We start from the raw sequence: 18,461 nt of genomic DNA on the forward strand, positions 1-18,461 counted from the left end.
TTTCTCTCACAGCGGGAGCTGTCCTCTGATTTGTCTGGAAGGGGTGTATGTGTGTTTGTGTGTGTGTTTGTGTGTTCATGTGTGTGATCATGTGTGTGTGATGTTTTCTACCTCGGGCTCATTGACGTTTAGCATTTAAAGAGCAATTAGGAAAAAAAGCAGAGAACGGGACTGTCTGACTGGGCTGTCGTTGTTGAATCAGACAGATACACTACATGGCCAAAAGTATGTGGACACCTTCTCGTTGAATATCTCATTCCCAAATCATAGGCATTAATATGGAGTTGGACCTCCCATTGCTGCTATAACAGTCTCCACTCTTCTGGGAAAGCTTTCCACTAGATGTTGGAACTTGCTTCAATTCAGCCACAAGAGCATTAGTGAGGTCAGGCACTGATGTTGGGCGATTAGGCCTGGCTCGCAGTCGGCTTTCCAATTCATCCCAAAGGTGTTCGATGGGGTTGAGGTCAGGGCTCTGTGCAGGTCAGTGAAGTTCTTCCAGACCGATCTCAACAAACCATGTCTGTATGGATCTCGTTTTGTGCACGAGGACATTGTCATGCTGAAACAGGAAAGGGCCTTCCCCAAACTGTTGCCACAATGTTGGAAGCACAGAATCGTCTAGAATGTCATTGTATGCTGTAGCGTTAAGGTTTCCCTTCACTGGATCTAAGGGGTCTAGCCCGAACCATGAAAACAGCCTCAGTCCATTATTCCTCCTCTACCAAACTTTACAGTTCGCACTATGCATTGCGGCAGGTACCGTACTCCTGGCATCTGCCAAGCCCAGATTTGTCCGTCGGACTGCCAGATGGTGATGAGTGATTCACCACTTCAGAGGTAGTGAGTGTTGCAACCGAGGACAGACAATTTTTACGCGCTACGCGCTTCAGCGGTCCTGTTCTGTGAGCTTGTGTGGCCTACCAGACTTTTTCACTTAGACATTTCCACTTCACAATAACAGCACTTACAGTTGACCGGTACAGCTCTAGCAGGGCAGAAATTTGATGAACTGACTTGTTGGAAAGGTGGCATCCAATGACAATGCCACATTGAAAATCACTGAGATCTTCAGTAAGGCCTTTCTACTGCCAATATTTGTCTATGGAGATTGCTTGGGTGTGTGCTCAGCAACAGGTGTGGATGAAATATCAGGGTTCCACTAATTAGAAAGGGTGTCCACATACTTTTGTATATATAGTGTAAATGTCATGATGTAAGCAGCCTCTAGTCTCAATTCAACACAATTATATTACACTTGTTTGGTATTCTAGTTATTCTATAAAAACTGTGATAGCTAGTTTGTGATTACTCGCTGTCTTCCATTGATGTAAATGGGAGATTTACGTGAGAGGTTGAGTAACACAAACATATTTTAAATTAGTGTTCAGCACTTTGGTAACTTTTGGTTGTTTATCTATTTCCTCTGTTTCTGTCCTGTAGGATCTTCTATGTATCTCATGACTCCCAGGACCTGAAGATCTTCAGCTACATCGCCAGAGATGGACAGAATAACGTCTTCCGCTGTAACGTCTTCAAGTCCAAGAAGAAGGTGAGATAGACACACACTTTATCTCTTTTTGCTCTCTCTCTTTCCTATCTTGCATGACATGGTTTTCCACAGTACCATTTACATGACTGAGCCATGTCCAGTCATGATTGCTAAATGTAGCAAAGAAATTCACACTCCCTCTTTCTCTCCAGCTCTTTATTTTAATTTGTTTTAATTAATGGTTGGAATTGTGAACAATAGCCAAATCAAATATGAAGTCAAATCCAGTTGCCCTATCATATGGTTCACTGCAGCTCAGCGGTCAATGGGAAGTGGTCAGTGGGGTTGTGTTTCAGGATGGTGGTGTGGTCAGGAGGTGTCCATGCACTCGGCATTTTGACGGCCTGAAGACCACTGTGATGTCACCGATAACGTGCTCTGGAAGTTTATTCCATATACGGACAGCAGTTTTAGGACGTTTCTGTCCAGGGAGCGTGCTCTAGTGACTAGGTGGGTGAGAGCATGGTTTGGCATGGCTGTGCATAGGCGGGTAGTGCGGCGTCTGTTATATGGTGGCTGGAGCATAGCTTGCAGGTCCATGGGACAGTGGTGTGAGTGCATTTTGTACGGGGCTATAGCAGCAGCCCTGTACAACCCTCTCACACGCTCCCTCCCCCTATCAACTATGCCACACACACACACACACACACACACACACACACACACACACACACTCAAAGCCTTAGTCCTGGGAGATCAGGGAGTGAAATACACTGACATTCACTTGGGCAGCTCTGGCCCGAGGCCATTGAGATGGAAAGCACTTTTCCTGAGCGCGTGTGTAGGTGTGTGTTTGTGTTTGTGTGTGTGTATGTGTGCGCACATGCGTGCCTGCCTGCCTGCCTGCGTGCGTGTGTGCTTGTGTAAGAGAGAGGGAGAGAGCGAAACTGTGTGTTCTAATCCACAGTCACTCTAGCATGGAGAGACACAAAGCAATGTGCATTGGAGGGTGTCAGTAATAAAGTGCTGTAGGCCCATGGCTGTACTGTACCAAAACACCACCTGTACGTATTAAACAGTATCCTGCCATATGAAAACCTTGCAGTACACGCACACTACATACCTCTACCCAGCCACACTAAAAGCTATGCTGTAATGAGTCATAGAACCATTATGTGTTTAAGAGAGAGACAGAGTGAATAGGGAGTACTTTTGGTTTCAAGCTGAAGTTAAAGTTATTTGTCTCTTAAAGGAATTCACACCACAAGTCAAATGGCATGGTAGAACCATTGAAATCGTAAATCCATAAAAAGAGAATTTCCATTGCTTTATCTGTCCATTTTACACAGACACACTCCCTCTCCACCTTTGCTCCCTATCCCTAATTCTGTCATTCTCCCTCCCTCTCTCGTCCTCCATTCCTCTTCCCTCCCTCCTCTCTAGCTGTCTTCCTGTAATCAGTTTAAAGCAGTGTAATTAATCAAATCACATTTTATTTGTTACATGCCCTGAATATTACAGTGAAATGCTTACTTACAAGCCCTTAACCACCAATGCAGTTTTAAGAAAAAAAAATGTTAAAGTATTTATTCAAAATAAACTGAAGTAAAAAATAAGAAAAATAAAAAATAATTAAGGAGCAACAATAAAATAACAGTAGCGAGGCTATATACAGGGTACCGGTACAGAGTCAATGTGTGGGGGCACAGGTTAGTCGAGGTAATTGAGGTAATATGTACATGTAGGTAGAGGTAAAGTGACTATTCATGGATAATAATCAGAGAGAAGCAGCAGTGTAAAAATGGGGGAGGAGGGAGGGGACAATGCAAATAGTCCAGGTAGCCATTTGATTAGCTGTTCAGGAGTCTTATGGCTTGGGGGTAGAAGCTGTTTAGAAGCCTTTTTTTGGACCTAGACTTGGCGCTCCTGTACCAATTGCCGTGCGGTAGCAGAGAGAACAGTCTATGACTAGTGTGGCTGGAGTCTTTGGCAATTATTTGGGCTTTCCTCTGACACCGCCTAGTATAGAGGTCCTGGTTGTCAGGAAGCTTGGCCCCAGTGATGTACTAGGCCGTACGCACTACCCTCTGTAGTGCCTTGCGGTCAGAGGCTGAGCAGTTGCCATACCAGGAGGTGAAGGAACCAGTCAGGATGCTCTCGATGTTGCAGCTGTAGAACCTTTTGAGGATCTGAGGACCCATGCCAAATCTTTTCAGTCTCCTGAGGGGGAATAGGCGTCATCATGCCCTCTTCACGACTGTCTTGGTGTGTTTGGACCATGATAGTTTGTTGGTGATATGGACACCAAGGAACTTGAAGCTCTCAAACTGCTCCACTACAGCCCAATCGATGAGAATGGGGGTGTGCTCTCTCCTCCTTTTTCTGTTGTCCACAATCATCTCCTTTGTCTTGATCACGTTGAGGGAGAGGTTGTAATCCTGGCACCACACTGTCAGGTCTCATCGTTGTCACCTCCTCCCTGTAGGCAGTCTCATCGTTGTTGGTAATCAAGCTTACCACTGTTGTGCCGTCGGCAAACTTAATGTTGGAGTTGTGCTTGGCCATGCAGTCATGGGTGAACCGGGAGTACAGGAGGGGACTGAGCACGCACCCCTAATGGGCCCCCATGTTGAGGATCAGCGTGGCAGATGTGTTGTTACCTACCCTTACCAGCTGGGGGTGACCCATCAGGAAGTCCAGGATCCAGTTGCAGATGGAGGTGTTTAGTCCCAGGGTCCTTAGCTTAGTGAAGAGCTTTGAGGGCACTATGGTATTGAACGCTGAGCTTTAGTCAATGAATAGCAATCTCACATAGGTGCTCCTTTTGTCCAGGTGGGAAAGGGCATTATGGAGTGCAATAGAGATTGCATCATGTGTGGATTTGTTGGGGTGGTATGCAAATTGGAGTGGGTATAGGGTTTCTGGGATGATGGTGTTGATGTGAGCCATGACCAGCCCTTTCAAAGCATTTCATGGCTACAGATGTGAGTGCTACTGGTCGGTAGTCACTTAGGCAGGTTACCTTAGTGTTCTTGGGCACAGGGACTATGGTGGTCTGCTTGAAACATGTTAGTATTACAGACTCAGAGAGGGAGAGGGTGAACATGTCAGTGAAGACACTTGCTAGTTGGTCTGCGCATGTGCGGAGTACATGTCCTGGTAATCCGTCTGGCCCTGTTGACCTGTTAAAAGGTCTTACTCACATCGGCTGCAGAGAGCGTGATCACACAGTCATCCGGAACAGCTGACTCTCTCATGCATGTTTCAGTGTTACTTGCCTCAACGCGAGCATAGAAGTTATTTAGCTCGAATGGTAGGCTTATGTCACTGGGCAGCTCTCGGCTGTGCTTCCCTTTGTAGTCTGTAACACCGGAGCCGGTGTAGTACGATTCGATCTTAGTCCTGTATTGACGCTTTGCCTGTTTGATGGTTCATCAGAGGGCATAGCGGGATTTCTTATTAGCTTCCGGGTTAGAGTCCCGCTCCTTGAAAGTGGCAGCTCTACCCTTTAGCTCATTGCGAATGTTGCCTGTAATCCATGGCTCCTGGTTGGGGTATGTACATACAGTCACTGTGTGTCGACGTCGCCGATGCACTTATTGATAAAGCCAATGACTGATGTGGTGTACTCCTCATTGACATTTGAAGAATCCTGCAACATATTCCAGTCTGTGCTAGCAAAACAGTCCTGTAGTTTAGCATCTGCTTCATCTGAACACTTTTTTATAGACCGAGTCACTGGTACTTCCTGCTTTAATTTTTGCTTGTAAGCAGGAATCAAGAGGATAGAATTATGGTCAGATTTGCCAAATGGAGGGCTAGGGAGAGCTTTGTATGCGTCTCTGTGTGTGGAGTAAAGCTGGTCTATGGTTTCTTTCCCTCTGGTTGCACTTTTAACATGCTGATAGAAATTTGGTAAAACTGATTTAAGTTTCCCTGCATTAAAGTCCCAGGCCACTAGGAGTGCCACCTCTGGATGAGTATTTTCCTATTTGCTTATGGCCGAATACAGCTCATTGAGTGTGGTTTTAGTGCCAGCCTCTGTCTGTGGTGGTATGTAGACAGCAACGAAAAATACAGATGAAAACTCTCTAGGTAGATAGTGTGATCTATAGCTTATCATGAGATACTCTACATCAGGCGAGCAAAATCTTGAGACTTCCTTAGATATCGTGCACCAGCTATTGTTTACAAATATGCATAGGCCCCCATCCCGTGTCTTACCAGAGGCTGATGTTCTGTCTTGCCGGTAGATTGTATAACCCGCCAGCTGTATGTTCTTAACGTCATTCAGCAACGACTCTGTGAAACATAAGATATTGCCATTTTTAATGTCCCGTTGGTAGGATATTTGTGCTTTCAGTTCGTCCCATTTATTTTCCAGCGATTGAACTTTAGCTAGCAGAATAGAAGGCAAGATTAGATTAGCCACTCGTCTCCTGATCCTCATAAGGCATCCTGATCTCTTTCCGCGAAAACCTATGTTTCATTTTCCAGCGAATCACAGGGATCTGGGCCTGGTCAGGTGTCTGTAGTATATCCCTCGCGTTCAACTCATTGAAGAAGAACTCCTCATCCAATTTCATTTACATTTACATTTAAGTCATTTAGCAGACGCTCTTATCCAGAGTGACTTACAAATTGGTGCATTCACCTTATGATATCCAGTGGAACAACCACTTTACAATAGTGCATCTAAATCTTTTAGGGGGGGGGGTTAGAAGGATTACTTTATCCTATCCCAGGTATTCCTTAAAGAGGTGAGGTTTCAGGTGTCTCCGGAAGGTGGTGATTGACTCCGCTGTCCTGGCGTCGTGAGGGAGCTTGTTCCACCATAGGGGTGCCAGAGCAGCGAACAGTTTTGACTGGGCTGAGCGGGAACTGTGCTTCCTCAGAGGTGGGGGGGCCAGCAGGCCAGAGGTGGATGAGCGCAGTGCCCTCGTTTGGGTATAGGGACTGATCAGAGCCTGAAGGTACGGAGGTGCCGTTCCCCTCACGGCTCCGTAGGCAAGCACCATGGTCTTGTAGCGGATGCGAGCTTCAACTGGAAGCCAGTGGAGAGAGCGGAGGAGCGGGGTGACGTGAGAGAACTTGGGAAGGTTGAACACCAGACGGGCTGCGGCGTTCTGGATGAGTTGTAGGGGTTTAATGGCACAGGCAGGAAGCCCAGCCAACAGCGAGTTGCAGTAATCCAGACGGGAGATGACAAGTGCCTGGATTAGGACCTGCGCCGCTTCCTGTGTGAGGCAGGGTCGTACTCTGCGAATGTTGTAGAGCATGAACCTACAGGATCGGGTCACCGCCTTGATGTTAGTGGAGAACGACAGGGTGTTGTCCAGGGTCACGCCAAGGTTCTTAGCACTCTGGGAGGAGGACACAATGGAGTTGTCAACTGTGATGGCGAGATCATGGAACGGGCAGTCCTTCCCTGGGAGGAAAAGCAGCTCCGTCTTGCCGAGGTTCAGCTTGAGGTGGTGATCCGTCATCCACACTGATATTTCTGCCAGACATGCAGAGATGCGATTCGCCACCTGGTTATCAGAAGCGGGAAAGGAGAAGATTAATTGAGTGTCGTCTGCATAGCAATGATAGGAGAGACCATGTGAGGATATGACAGAGCCAAGTGACTTGGTGTATAGCAAGAATAGGAGAGGGCCTAGAACAGAGCCCTGGGGGACACCAGTGGTGAGAGCACGTGGTGCGGAGACAGATTCTCGCCACGCCACCTGGTAGGAGCGACCTGTCAGGTAGGACGCAATCCAAGCGTGGGCCGTGCCGGAGATGCCCAACTCAGAGAGGGTGGAGAGGAGGATCTGGTGGTTCACAGTATCAAAGGCAGCAGATAGGTCTAGAAGGATGAGAGCAGAGGAGAGAGAGTTAGCTTTAGCAGTGCGGAGAGCCTATGTGAATTTGAGGTGAGTAATCCCAGTTCTGATGTCCAGAAGCTCTTTTCTGTCATAAGAGACGGTAGCAGCAACATATTGTACAAACAAGTTACAAACTACACGAAAAACCTCACAAAATAGTGTGGTTGGTTAAGAGCCGATTAGACGACAACCCTCCCCTCCGACGCCATTATCATGTGGTGGTAAATAGACAGCGCCAAGAAATATAGATGAAAACTCTTTTGGTAAATAGTGTGGTCTACAGATTATCATGAGATACTCTACCTCAGGCAAGCAAAACCTCAAGACTTCCTTAAAATTAGATATAGTGCACCAGTTGTTATTTACAAATAGACACAGACCGCCACACCTTGTCTTACCGGAGGCAGCTGTTCTATCCTGCCAATGGACCGAAAACCCAGCCAGCTTTATGTTATTCATGTCGTCATTCAGCCATGACTCGGTGAAACATAAGATATTACAGTTTTGAATGTCCCGTTGGTAGAATAGTCTTGAACGGAGCTCATACACTTTGTTGTCCAATGATTGCACGTTGGCTAATAGGACTGATGGTAGAGGGGGATTACTCCTTCGCCTTCGGATCCTTACAAGGCACCCCGACCTACTTCTCCAATATCTCTGTCTCTAATTCATGTGAATGACGGGGATTTGGGCCTTGTCGGGTGTCTGAAGTAAATCCTTTGCGTCCGACTCGTTAAAGAAAAAATGTTCGTCCAGTACGAGGTGAGTAATCGCTGTCCTGATATCCAGAAGCTCTTCTCAGTCATAAGAGACGGTGGCAGAAACATTATGTACAAAATAAGTTACAAATAACGCAAAGAAACACACACAATAGCACAATTGCACAATTGGAACCCGTAAAACCGCAGCCATCTCTTCCGGTGCCATCCTGGTTTCATAATGGTTGTGTCTTCATCACACTGTAATTAACGAGGCTGTCTCCATCACAGACAGTTAATTGAGGGGGAGACCTGCAGGAAATACCCATTTGAGACCAAGGGGAGAGTGCTTTCTGTGTGTGTGTGTGTGTGTGTGTGTGTGTGTGTCTGTGTGTGTGTGTGTGTGTGTGTGATATCCCTCCCATCAATTGCCAGTTGCCACTCTCTCTGCCAATCTCAGACACAGTGCACTGGCATGGACCAAGAGGTATAACTGTGGGCATCCATCACCCAGGAGACTGCGTGATGGATGCACTTGCACATCTATCATTCCAGTATTAATGCTAAATCGTAATTATTTCGCCTCTATGGCCTATTTATTGCCTACCTCGCCACTCTTCTACATTTGCACACACTGTACATAGATTTTTCTATTTTTCTTTTCTATTGTGTTATTGACTACGTTTGTTTATGTGTAACTCTGTGTTGTTGTTTTTGTCGCACTGCTTTGCTTTATCTTGGCCAGGTCACAGTTGTAAATGAGAACTTGTTCTCAACTGGCCTACCTGGTTAAATAGAGGTGAAATAAAAAAATAAAAAGACTGAGCCAGCGATTGGCTAACACAGATTCTATTTGACCCCATGCAAATACTCATCAATCTGTTAAAGTTCCAAATAAATGATGTGAGCCTACATGACTTATTAATTCATCCTCAAAGACTCATAGAACACTAGAAGAGGATGAGGGCTGAAAAAAATCCTCCAAATGTAATGCATTTTCCTCAGTCGTTCCCCTTGTTATTGTGCAGAACAGTCACAGTTGCACCCCAGCCCTGTCTGTGTTAACGACTTTCTGGACAACTGTTGAGCCATAATGGCTGTTAATTGACATGCCGAATTGGAGGGCAACAGAAGAAAGACTCTGCAGTTAGACAGCGAGAGTCATTATGACACTTTAACATTAAGGTGCTGTTCCAATGCTGGTCCTTTATCTAGGCTAAGGTTTCTAAAAAGGCTAACGATGCTAGCAATGCTAGTGCTGCTCCTGCAATTTAACTGTGTGTGTCTGCGTGCGCTAGGCATTGTATGAATGGAAATGTACTCTCTTTCTCTGCTTGGCCTGAAAAGAGAGCTCAGTCATTACTGTCAGGCTACACACACACAAATCAAATTAAAAATCGAAATGTATTTGTCACATGCGCCGAATTCAACAGGTGTAGACCTTACAGTGAAATGCTTACTTACAAGCCCTTAACCAACAATGCAGTTCAAGAAGAGTTAAGAAAATATTTACCAAATAAACTAAGGTAAAAAATTATTAAAAGTAACACAATAAAATAACAATAACAAGGCTATATTCCGGGTGTTACCGGTACCGAGTCAATGTGCGGGGGTTCAGGTTAGTCGAGGTCATTTGTACATGTAGGTAGGGGTAAAGTGACTATGCATAGATAATGAACAGTGAGTAGCAGCAGTGTAAAAACAAATGGGGGGGTGTCAATGTAAATAGTCTGTGTGGACATTTGATTAATTGTCAGCAGTCTTATGGCATGGGGTAGCAGCTGTTAAGGAGCCTTTTGGTCCTAGACTTGGCACTCCGGTACTGCTTGCAAGTGCGGTACCAGAGAGAACGGTCTATGACTTGGGTGACTAGAGTCTTTGACAATTTTTTGGGCTTTTCTCTGACACCGCCTAGTATATAAGTCCTGGATGGCAGGAAGCTTGGCCCCAGTGATGTACTGGGCCGTACAAACTACTCTCTGTAGCGTCTTACGGTCAGATGCCGAGCAGTTCTCAATGGTGCAGCTGTAGAACTTTTTGAGGATCCCATTCCAAATCTTTTCAGTCTCCTGAGGGGGAAAAGGTGTTGTCGTGCCCTCTTCGCAGCTGTCTTGGTGTGTTTGGACCATTCTAGTTTGTTGGTGATGTGGACACCAAGGAACTTGAAAATCTCAACCCGCTCCACTATAGCCCCGCCAAAGTTAATGGGGGCCTGTTCGCCTGCCTTTTCCTGTAGTCCACGATCATCTCCTTTGTCTTGCTCACATTGAGGGAGAGGTTGTTGTCCTGGCACCACAGTGCCAGGTCTCTGACCTCCTCCCCATAGGCTGTCTCGTCGTTGTCGGTAATCAGGCCTACCGCTGTTGTGTCTTCAGCAAGCTTAATGTTGCAGTCGTGTTTGGCCATGCAGTCGTGGGTGAACAGGGAGTACAGGAAGGGACTAAGCACGCAACCCTGAGGGGCCCCAGTGTTGAGGATCAGCGTGGCAGACATGTTGTTGCCTACCCTTACCACCTGAGGAGGCCCGTCAGGAAGTCCAAGATCCAGTTGCAGAGGGAGATGTTTAGTCCCGGAATCCTTAGCTTTGTGATGCTTTGTGGGCACTTTGGTGTTGAATGCTGAGCTGTAGTCAATGAACAGCATTCTCACATAGATGTCCTTTTGTCCAGATGGGAAAGGGCAGTGTGAAGTGAAATTGCGTCATCTGTGGATCTGTTGGGGCGGTATGCGAATTGGAGTGGGTCTAGGGTATCCAGAATGATGCTGTTGATGTGTGCAATGACCAGCCTTTCAAAGCACTTCAAGGCTAATAAGGGAATGCTACAGGGTGGTAATCATTTAGGAAGGTTACCTTCGCTTCCTTGGTCACAGGGAATATGGTGGTCTGCTTGAAACATGTAGGTATTACAGACTCGGTTAGAGAGGTTGAAAATGTCAGTGAAGACACTTGCAAGTTGCTCTACGCATGATTTGAGTACATGTCCTGGTAATCCGTCTGGCCCGCGGCATTGTGAATGTTGACCTGTTTATACAGTTGAAGTGGGAAGTTTACATACACTTAGATTGGAGTCATTAAAAGTCATTTTTCAAACACTCCACAAATGTCTTGTTAATAAACTATAGTTTTGGCAAGTCAGTTAGGACATCTACTTTGTGCATGACACAAGTCATTTTTCCAACAATTGTTTACAGAGAAATTATTTCACTTATAATTCACTCTATCACAATTCCAGTGGATCAGAAGTTTACATTCACTAAGTTGACTGTGCCTTTAAACAGCTTGGAACATTCCAGAAAAGGATGTCATGGCTTTAGAGTTTCTGAGGCTAATTGACATCATTTGAGTCAGTTGGAGGTGTACTTGTGGATGTATTTCAATGCCTACCTTCAAACTCAGTGCCTCTTTGTTGGGGAAATCATGGGAAAATCCAAAGAAATCAGTCAAGAACTCAGAAAAAGAATTGTAAACCTCCACAAGTCTGATTCATCCTTGGAAGCAATTTCCTAACGCCTGAAGGTACCACATTCATCTGTACAAACAATAGTACGCAAGTTTAAACACCATGGGACCACGCAGCCGTCATACCGCTCAGGAAGGAGACGCATTCTATCTCCTAGAGATGAACATGCTTTGGTGTGAAAAATGCTAATCAATCCCAGAACAACAGCAAAGGACCTTGTGAAGATGCTGGTACAAAAGTACAGTGAGGAAAAAAGTGAGGAAAAAAGTATTTGATCCCCTGCTGATTTTGTACGTTTGCCCACTGACAAAGAAATGATCAGTCTATAATTTTAATGATAGGTTTATTTGAACAGGGAGAGACAGAATAACAACAAAAAAATCCAGAAAACGCATGTTAAAAATGGTATAAATTGATTTGCATTTTAATGAGGGAAGTAAGTATTTGACCCCTCTGCAAAACATGATTTAGTACTTGGTGGCAAAACCCTTGTTGGCAATCACAGAGGTCAGACGTTTCTTCTAGTTGGCCACCAGGTTTGCACACATCTCAGGAGGGATTTTGTCCCACTCCTCTTTGCAGATCTTCTCCAAGTCATTAAGGTTTCGAGGCTGACGTTTGGCAACTCGAACCTTCAGCTCCCTCCACAGATGTTCTATGGGATTAAGGTCTGGAGACTTGCTAGGCCACTCCAGGACCTTAATGTGCTTCTTCTTGAGCCACTCCTTTGTTGCCTTGGCCGTGTGTTTTGGGTCATTGTCATGCTGGAATACCCATCCACGACCCATTTTCAATGCCCTGGCTGAGGGAAGGAGGTTCTCACCCAAGATTTGACGGTACATGGCCCCGCCCATCGTCCCTTTGATGCAGTGAAGTTGTCCTGTCCCCTTAGCAGAAAAACACCCCCAAAGCATAATGTTTCCACCTCCATGTTTGACGGTGGGGATGGTGTTCTTGGGGTCATAGGCAGCATTCCTCCTCCTCCAACCACGGCGAGTTGAGTTGATGCCAAAGAGCTCTATTTTGGTCTCATCTGACCAACACTTTCACCCAGTTGTCCTCTGAATCATTCAGATGTTCATTGGCAAACTTCAGACGGGCATGTATATGTGCTTTCTTGAGCAGAGGGACCTTGCGGGCACTGCAGGATTTCAGTTCTTCATGGCGCAGTGTGTTACCAATTGTTTTCTTGGTGACTATGGTCCTAGCTGCCTTGAGATCATTGACAAGATCCTCCCGTGTAGTTCTGGGCTGATTCCTCACCGTTCTCATGATCATTGCAACTCCACGAGGTGAGATCTTGCATGGAGCCCCAGGCCGAGGGAGATTGACAGTTCTTTTGTGTTTCTTCCATTTGCGAATAATCACACCAACTGTTGTCACCTTCTCACCAAGCTGCTTGGCGATGGTCTTGTAGCCCATTCCAGCCTTGTGTAGGTCTACAATCTTGTCCCTGACATCCTTGGAGAGCTCTTTGGTCTTGGCCATGGTGGAGAGTTTGGAATCTGATTGATTGATTGCTTCTGTGGACAGGTGTCTTTTATACAGGTAACAAATTGAGATTAGGAGCATTCCCTTTAAGAGTGTGCTCCTAATCTCTGCTCGTTACCTGTATAAAAGACACCTGGGAGCCAGAAATCTTTCTGATTGAGAGGGGGTCAAATACTTATTTCCCTCATTAAAATGCAAATCAATTTGTAACATTTTTGACATGCGTTTATCTGGATTTTTTTGTTGTTATTCTGTCTCTCACTGTTCAAATAAACCTACCTATAAAATTATAGACTGATCATTTCTTTGTCAGTGGGAAAACGTACAAAATCAGCAGGGGATCAAATACTTTTTTCCCTCACTGTATCTATAACCACAGTAAAACGAGTCCTATATCGACATAACCCGAAAGGCTGCTCAGCTCATTTTTTGGGCAGTGTGCACATAGCCTGTCTTCTCTTGAGAGCCAGGTCTGCCTATGGCGGCCCGACTCCATAGCAAGGCTATGCTCACTGAGTCTGTATATAGTCAAAGCTTTCCTTTATTTTGGGTCAGTCACAGTGGTCAGGTTTTCTTCCACTGTGTATTGTCTGTTTAGGGCAAAATAGCGTTCCTTTTTGCTCTGTTTTTTGGTAAATTCTTTCCAATCTGTCAAGTAATTATCGTTTTGTTTTCTCATGATCTGTTTGGGTCTAATTGTGTTGCTGTTGCTGTCCTGGGTCTCTGTGGGTCTGTTTGTGTTTGTGAACAGAGCCCCAGGGCCAGCTTGCTTAGGTGAATCTTCTCTAGGTTAATCTCACTGTAGTTAATGGCTTTGTTATGGAAAGTTTGGGAATCGCTTCCTTTTAGACGGTAGTAGAATTTAACGTCTCTTTTCTGGATTTTGATCATTTGCTGGTATCTGCCTAATTCTGCTCTGCATGCATTATTTGTTGTTTTACGTTCACATCTTTGTGGAAGTTACCTGTGGTGATGATGTTTAGGCCGAGGAAGGTTTCGTTTTTTGTGTGCTCTAGGGCAACGGTTTCTAGATGTAATTTGTATTTGTGGTCCTGGCCACTGGACCTTTTTTGGAACACCATTATTTTTGTATTGCTAAGATGTACTGTCAAGGCCCAGGTCTGAGCAGAAGATCTAGGTGCTGCTTGTAGGCCCTCCTTGGTTGGGGACAGAAGCACCAGATCATCAGCAAACAGTAGATATTTGACTTCAGATTCTGGCAGTGTGAGGCCGGGTGCTGCAGACTGTTCTAGTGTCCTAGCCAATTCGTTGATGTATATGTTCAAGAGAGTGGGGATCGAGCTGCATCCCTGTTTCACCCCACTGACCTGTGGAAATGCATTTCAATGTTTTTTGCCAATTTTGACTGCGGACTTGTTGTTTGTGTACATGGATTTTATATTGTCATGTTCTCTCTCTCTGTCTTTCTCTCTCCCAACTCCTCCTCTCTCCAGTCCCAGGCCATGCGTGTTGTGCGGACGGTGGGCCAGGCATTCGAGGTGTGTCACAAACTCAGCTTGCAACACAAACACCAGAACGCAGATGGACAGGAGGACGCAGACAGTGACAAGACCTGCAACGAGGAGTCCACACTCTCAGGTGCATACACACAAACACACGCACACAAACTCCCACACACACAAACACATTCCTGATTGAGTGTAAGATGCCATTTGAGAGGATAGTGTCACAGATGAGTCAGTCTAATAGAGAGACTGTGGCTGTGGAACAGAACAGAATAGTGGTGGGATGACTCTGGCTCCAGTAACTACAGGGCCCTTTCATATGCAGATGCACCCACAGCATCCATGTGCCACTCTCCTATACACACCAGTGTAAATTTGGACTATTTTTTTAGATTGTCTAGTCTTAGTAATTTTGACTAAAATATAATTAAGTCTTAGTCACACTTTTGTCAATTGAATAATGATTTAGTCTAGTTATTGACAAAATGACAGACAGTGGGCCATTTTAGTCAAATAAATTCCCTTTCATTTTAGTCACATCACATTTATATTGCCTCATTAACATATAGTAAACATAAATCACTGACTTCCATATGCACAAACATACTTACCTTGTCCTGCCAACATATTTTTCTGCATAATTAACATTACATACAAAACAAACATACACTCACAAGCAGAGCGAGACACACACACACCACAGACAGAGACAGAGACAGAGACAGAGACAGAGACAGAGACAGAGAGGTAGAGATCAAATACAAATCTAATAATCAGCTATAAAGTGGTCCTATGGACAGATACTCCAATCTCCGCTGTGGAGCTTTGCAGCTCCTTCAGGGTTATCTTTGGTCTCTTTGTTGCCTCTCTGATTAATGTCCTCCTTGCCTGGTCCGTGAGTTTTTGGAGGGCGGCCCTCTGTTCGCAGGTTTGTTGTGGTGCCATATTCTTTCCATTTTTTAATAATGGATTTAATCGTGCTCTGTGGGATGTTCAAAGTTTCGGGATATTTTTTATAACCCAACCCTGATCTTTACCTCTCCACAACTTTGTCCCTGACCTGTTTGGAGAGCTCCTTGGTCTTCATGGTGCCGCTTGCTTGGTGGTGCCCCTTGCTTAGTGGTGTTGCAGACTCTGGGGCCTTTCAGAACAGGTGTATATATACTGAGATCATGTGACAGATCATGTGACACATATTGCACACAGGTGGACTTTATATAACTAATTATGTGACTTCTGAAGGTAATTGGTTGCACCAGATCTTATTTAGGGGCTTCATAGCAAAGGGGGTGAATACATATGCACGCACCACTTTTCCGTTTTACATTTTTTTGAATTTTGCTCATTTCACACCAATTTGGACTATTTTGTGTATGTCCTTTACATGAAATCCAAATAAAAATCTATTTAAATTACAGGTTGTAATGCAACAAAATAGGAAAAACGCCAAGGGGGATGAATACTTTTGCAAGGCACTGTATGTGCACACTTACCCCAAAATGTGGTGGAAACTGAGCTGCACTTCCTAACCTCCTGCCAAATGTATGACCATATTAGAGATACACATTTCCTTCAGATAACACAGACCCACAAAGAATTGGAAAACAAATCCAATTTTGATATCTATATTTCACCAATATTTATTGGGTGAAATACCACAGTGTGCAATCACAGGAGCAAGATTTGTGACCTGTTGCCACAAGAAAAGGGCAAACAGTGAAGAACAAACACCATTGTAAATACAGCCTATTTTTATGTTTCTTTATTTTCCCTTTTGTACTTTGCACATCATTACAACACTGTATATAGACATAATATAACATTTGAAATGTGTTTTGTTCTTTTGGAACTTTTGTGAGTGTAATGTTTACTTTACATTTTTTATTGTTTATTTCCCTTTTGTTTATTTTCTATTTCATTTGCTTTGGCAATGTAAACATATATTTTCCCATGCCAATAAAGCCCCTTAAATCAAATTAAATTAAGAGAGAGAGAGAAAGACAGAGAGAGAGGGAGAGAGAGGAGTGTAGTATGTGCTGCATCTCGGTCGCGTCATTGCCATTATTATCAACGTTCCACAGATGCCGCAGCCACATTGGTGTCCAAAAGTATAAGCAGGGCTAAGGACTTTTAACCGGAGCTAATGACTGTTTCGCCCAATGATGTAGTCGAGTCACTTAACCTTGAGTCCCAAGTCCCCTGTGCTCGAGTAGGAGTCACCAATGGTCGAGTCACGAGTTGAGTCAGAAGTCCCTATGACTGAAATTTGAGTCCCAGTGCTTCAGTCCTCGTCCAAGTGCTCAAGTCTGAATCACTAGATCCACATTAACTCAAAATAAAGTTATTTACATAGTCATATATAGTGTACAGGCTAGGGATGTGGCGGTCATTAAATGTTGTCAGCCGGTTACTTTCATGCAAAAGACTGCCGGTCTTAGGGTAATTGACCATTAATTAACAGAAACACGTTTAGCATCTCCAGACCTCCACGCATACAGGTTGAACCGATGCACGCGTAGGGACATTTACATTTAAAAAAGTCTAATAAATAATTTTAATATACACCATCACAATAAATCCATTATTTATATTTGGCAGGTCTAAAGAAATATTGTTATATCAAGAAAATGTATTTCAGAAGAACAGAATATGAGTTGGCCTCCTGTATGATATCTGACTATGCACCATGCCATAGGCTGTAGGCTTGTTTATTTAGCAGACAGGATATGTCCAGTGACATTATTTTATATTTTATATTATATGATCTTATAGTAAGAAAAATAGATTTGAACTTAGCTGAGTAGAATATATAGGATATTTTTCCCATTCCAGAACAAGTGGGCTCGCATATGAAGTGGCTATGTTGAGCATAGAAGTGATCATTTGAAACAGGTCCTATACAGTAGTTTGAGTTATTTGGCAACTTTAGTTGTGAATGACACAAACCTTAGAATCTCTTAGAAATCAAAACATACATTGTTTACATGATGCGACTATAGGCTATTGATGATTTGAGAAAGTCACTGAAAAGCTTGCACGTAACCAATCTGTTCCTTGCCTCAGCAGACACACACTGTTTCTCATCAAGTGATCATATTTTCACCCATCAGACTATTATCAATTTAATCTTGTCTTTACTAATATGTAAAATTTGTTTCGATTCAGAATGACCCATTATGAAATGGGCAGGAACAGTGGCAGGGGAAAAAAGACATGTCATCGTATGCGCTAGAACAGCTGATGGAGGCCACTTTCCCGCAGGTTCATTTCTCACTCAAATCAAATCAAATTTCATTTGTCACATACACATGGTGAGCAGATGTTAATGCGAGTGTAGCGAAATGCTTGTGCTTCTAGTTCCGACAATGCAGTAATATCCAACGAGTAATCTAACCTAACAATTTCACAACAATTACCTTATACACACAAGTGTAAAGGAATGAATAAGAATATGTACATAAAAATATATATATGAATGAGTGTTGGTATAGAACGGCATAGGCAAGATGCAGTGGATGGTATAGAGTACAGTATATACATATGAGATGAGTAATGTAGGGTATGTAAACATATAAAAGTGGCATTGTTTAAAGTGGCTAGTGATACATTATATCAGATGGCAAGATGCAGTAGATGGTATAGAGTACAGTATATACATATGAGATGAGTAATGTAGGGTATGCAAACATTATATGAAGTGGCATTGTTTAAAGGGGCTAGTGATACGTTTATTACATGAATTTTTCCATTATTAAAGTGGCTGGAGTTGAGTCAGTATATTGGCAGCAGCCACTCAATGTTAGGGATGGCTGTTTAACAGTATGATGGCCTTGAGATAGAAGCTGCTTTTCAGTCTCTTGGTCCCTGCTTTGATGCACATGTACTGACCTCGCCTTCTGGATGATAGCGGGATGAACAAGCAGTGGCTCGGGTGGTTGTTGTCCTTGATGATCTTTTTTGCCTTCCTGTGACATCGGGTGGTGTAG

The 18,461-nt window shown here is 44.1% G+C and overlaps 1 protein-coding gene across 2 annotated transcripts in view; it reads left to right on the forward strand.

The window, feature by feature from the left end:
* LOC115192357 (carboxyl-terminal PDZ ligand of neuronal nitric oxide synthase protein) overlaps positions 1-18,461 on the forward strand; it is a 248,088-nt gene that overhangs the window by 145,565 nt on the left and 84,062 nt on the right. For both annotated transcript variants that reach the window (XM_029750756.1, XM_029750757.1), the window contains exons 5-6: positions 1,444-1,552; positions 14,464-14,608. In XM_029750756.1, the coding sequence (XP_029606616.1) occupies positions 1,444-1,552; positions 14,464-14,608 (254 nt within the window). The remainder of the gene's footprint in view (positions 1-1,443; positions 1,553-14,463; positions 14,609-18,461) is intronic.

The sequence above is a fragment of the Salmo trutta genome, chromosome 4, assembly GCF_901001165.1.
Source record: "Salmo trutta chromosome 4, fSalTru1.1, whole genome shotgun sequence".
Taxonomy (NCBI): Eukaryota; Metazoa; Chordata; class Actinopteri; order Salmoniformes; family Salmonidae; genus Salmo; species Salmo trutta.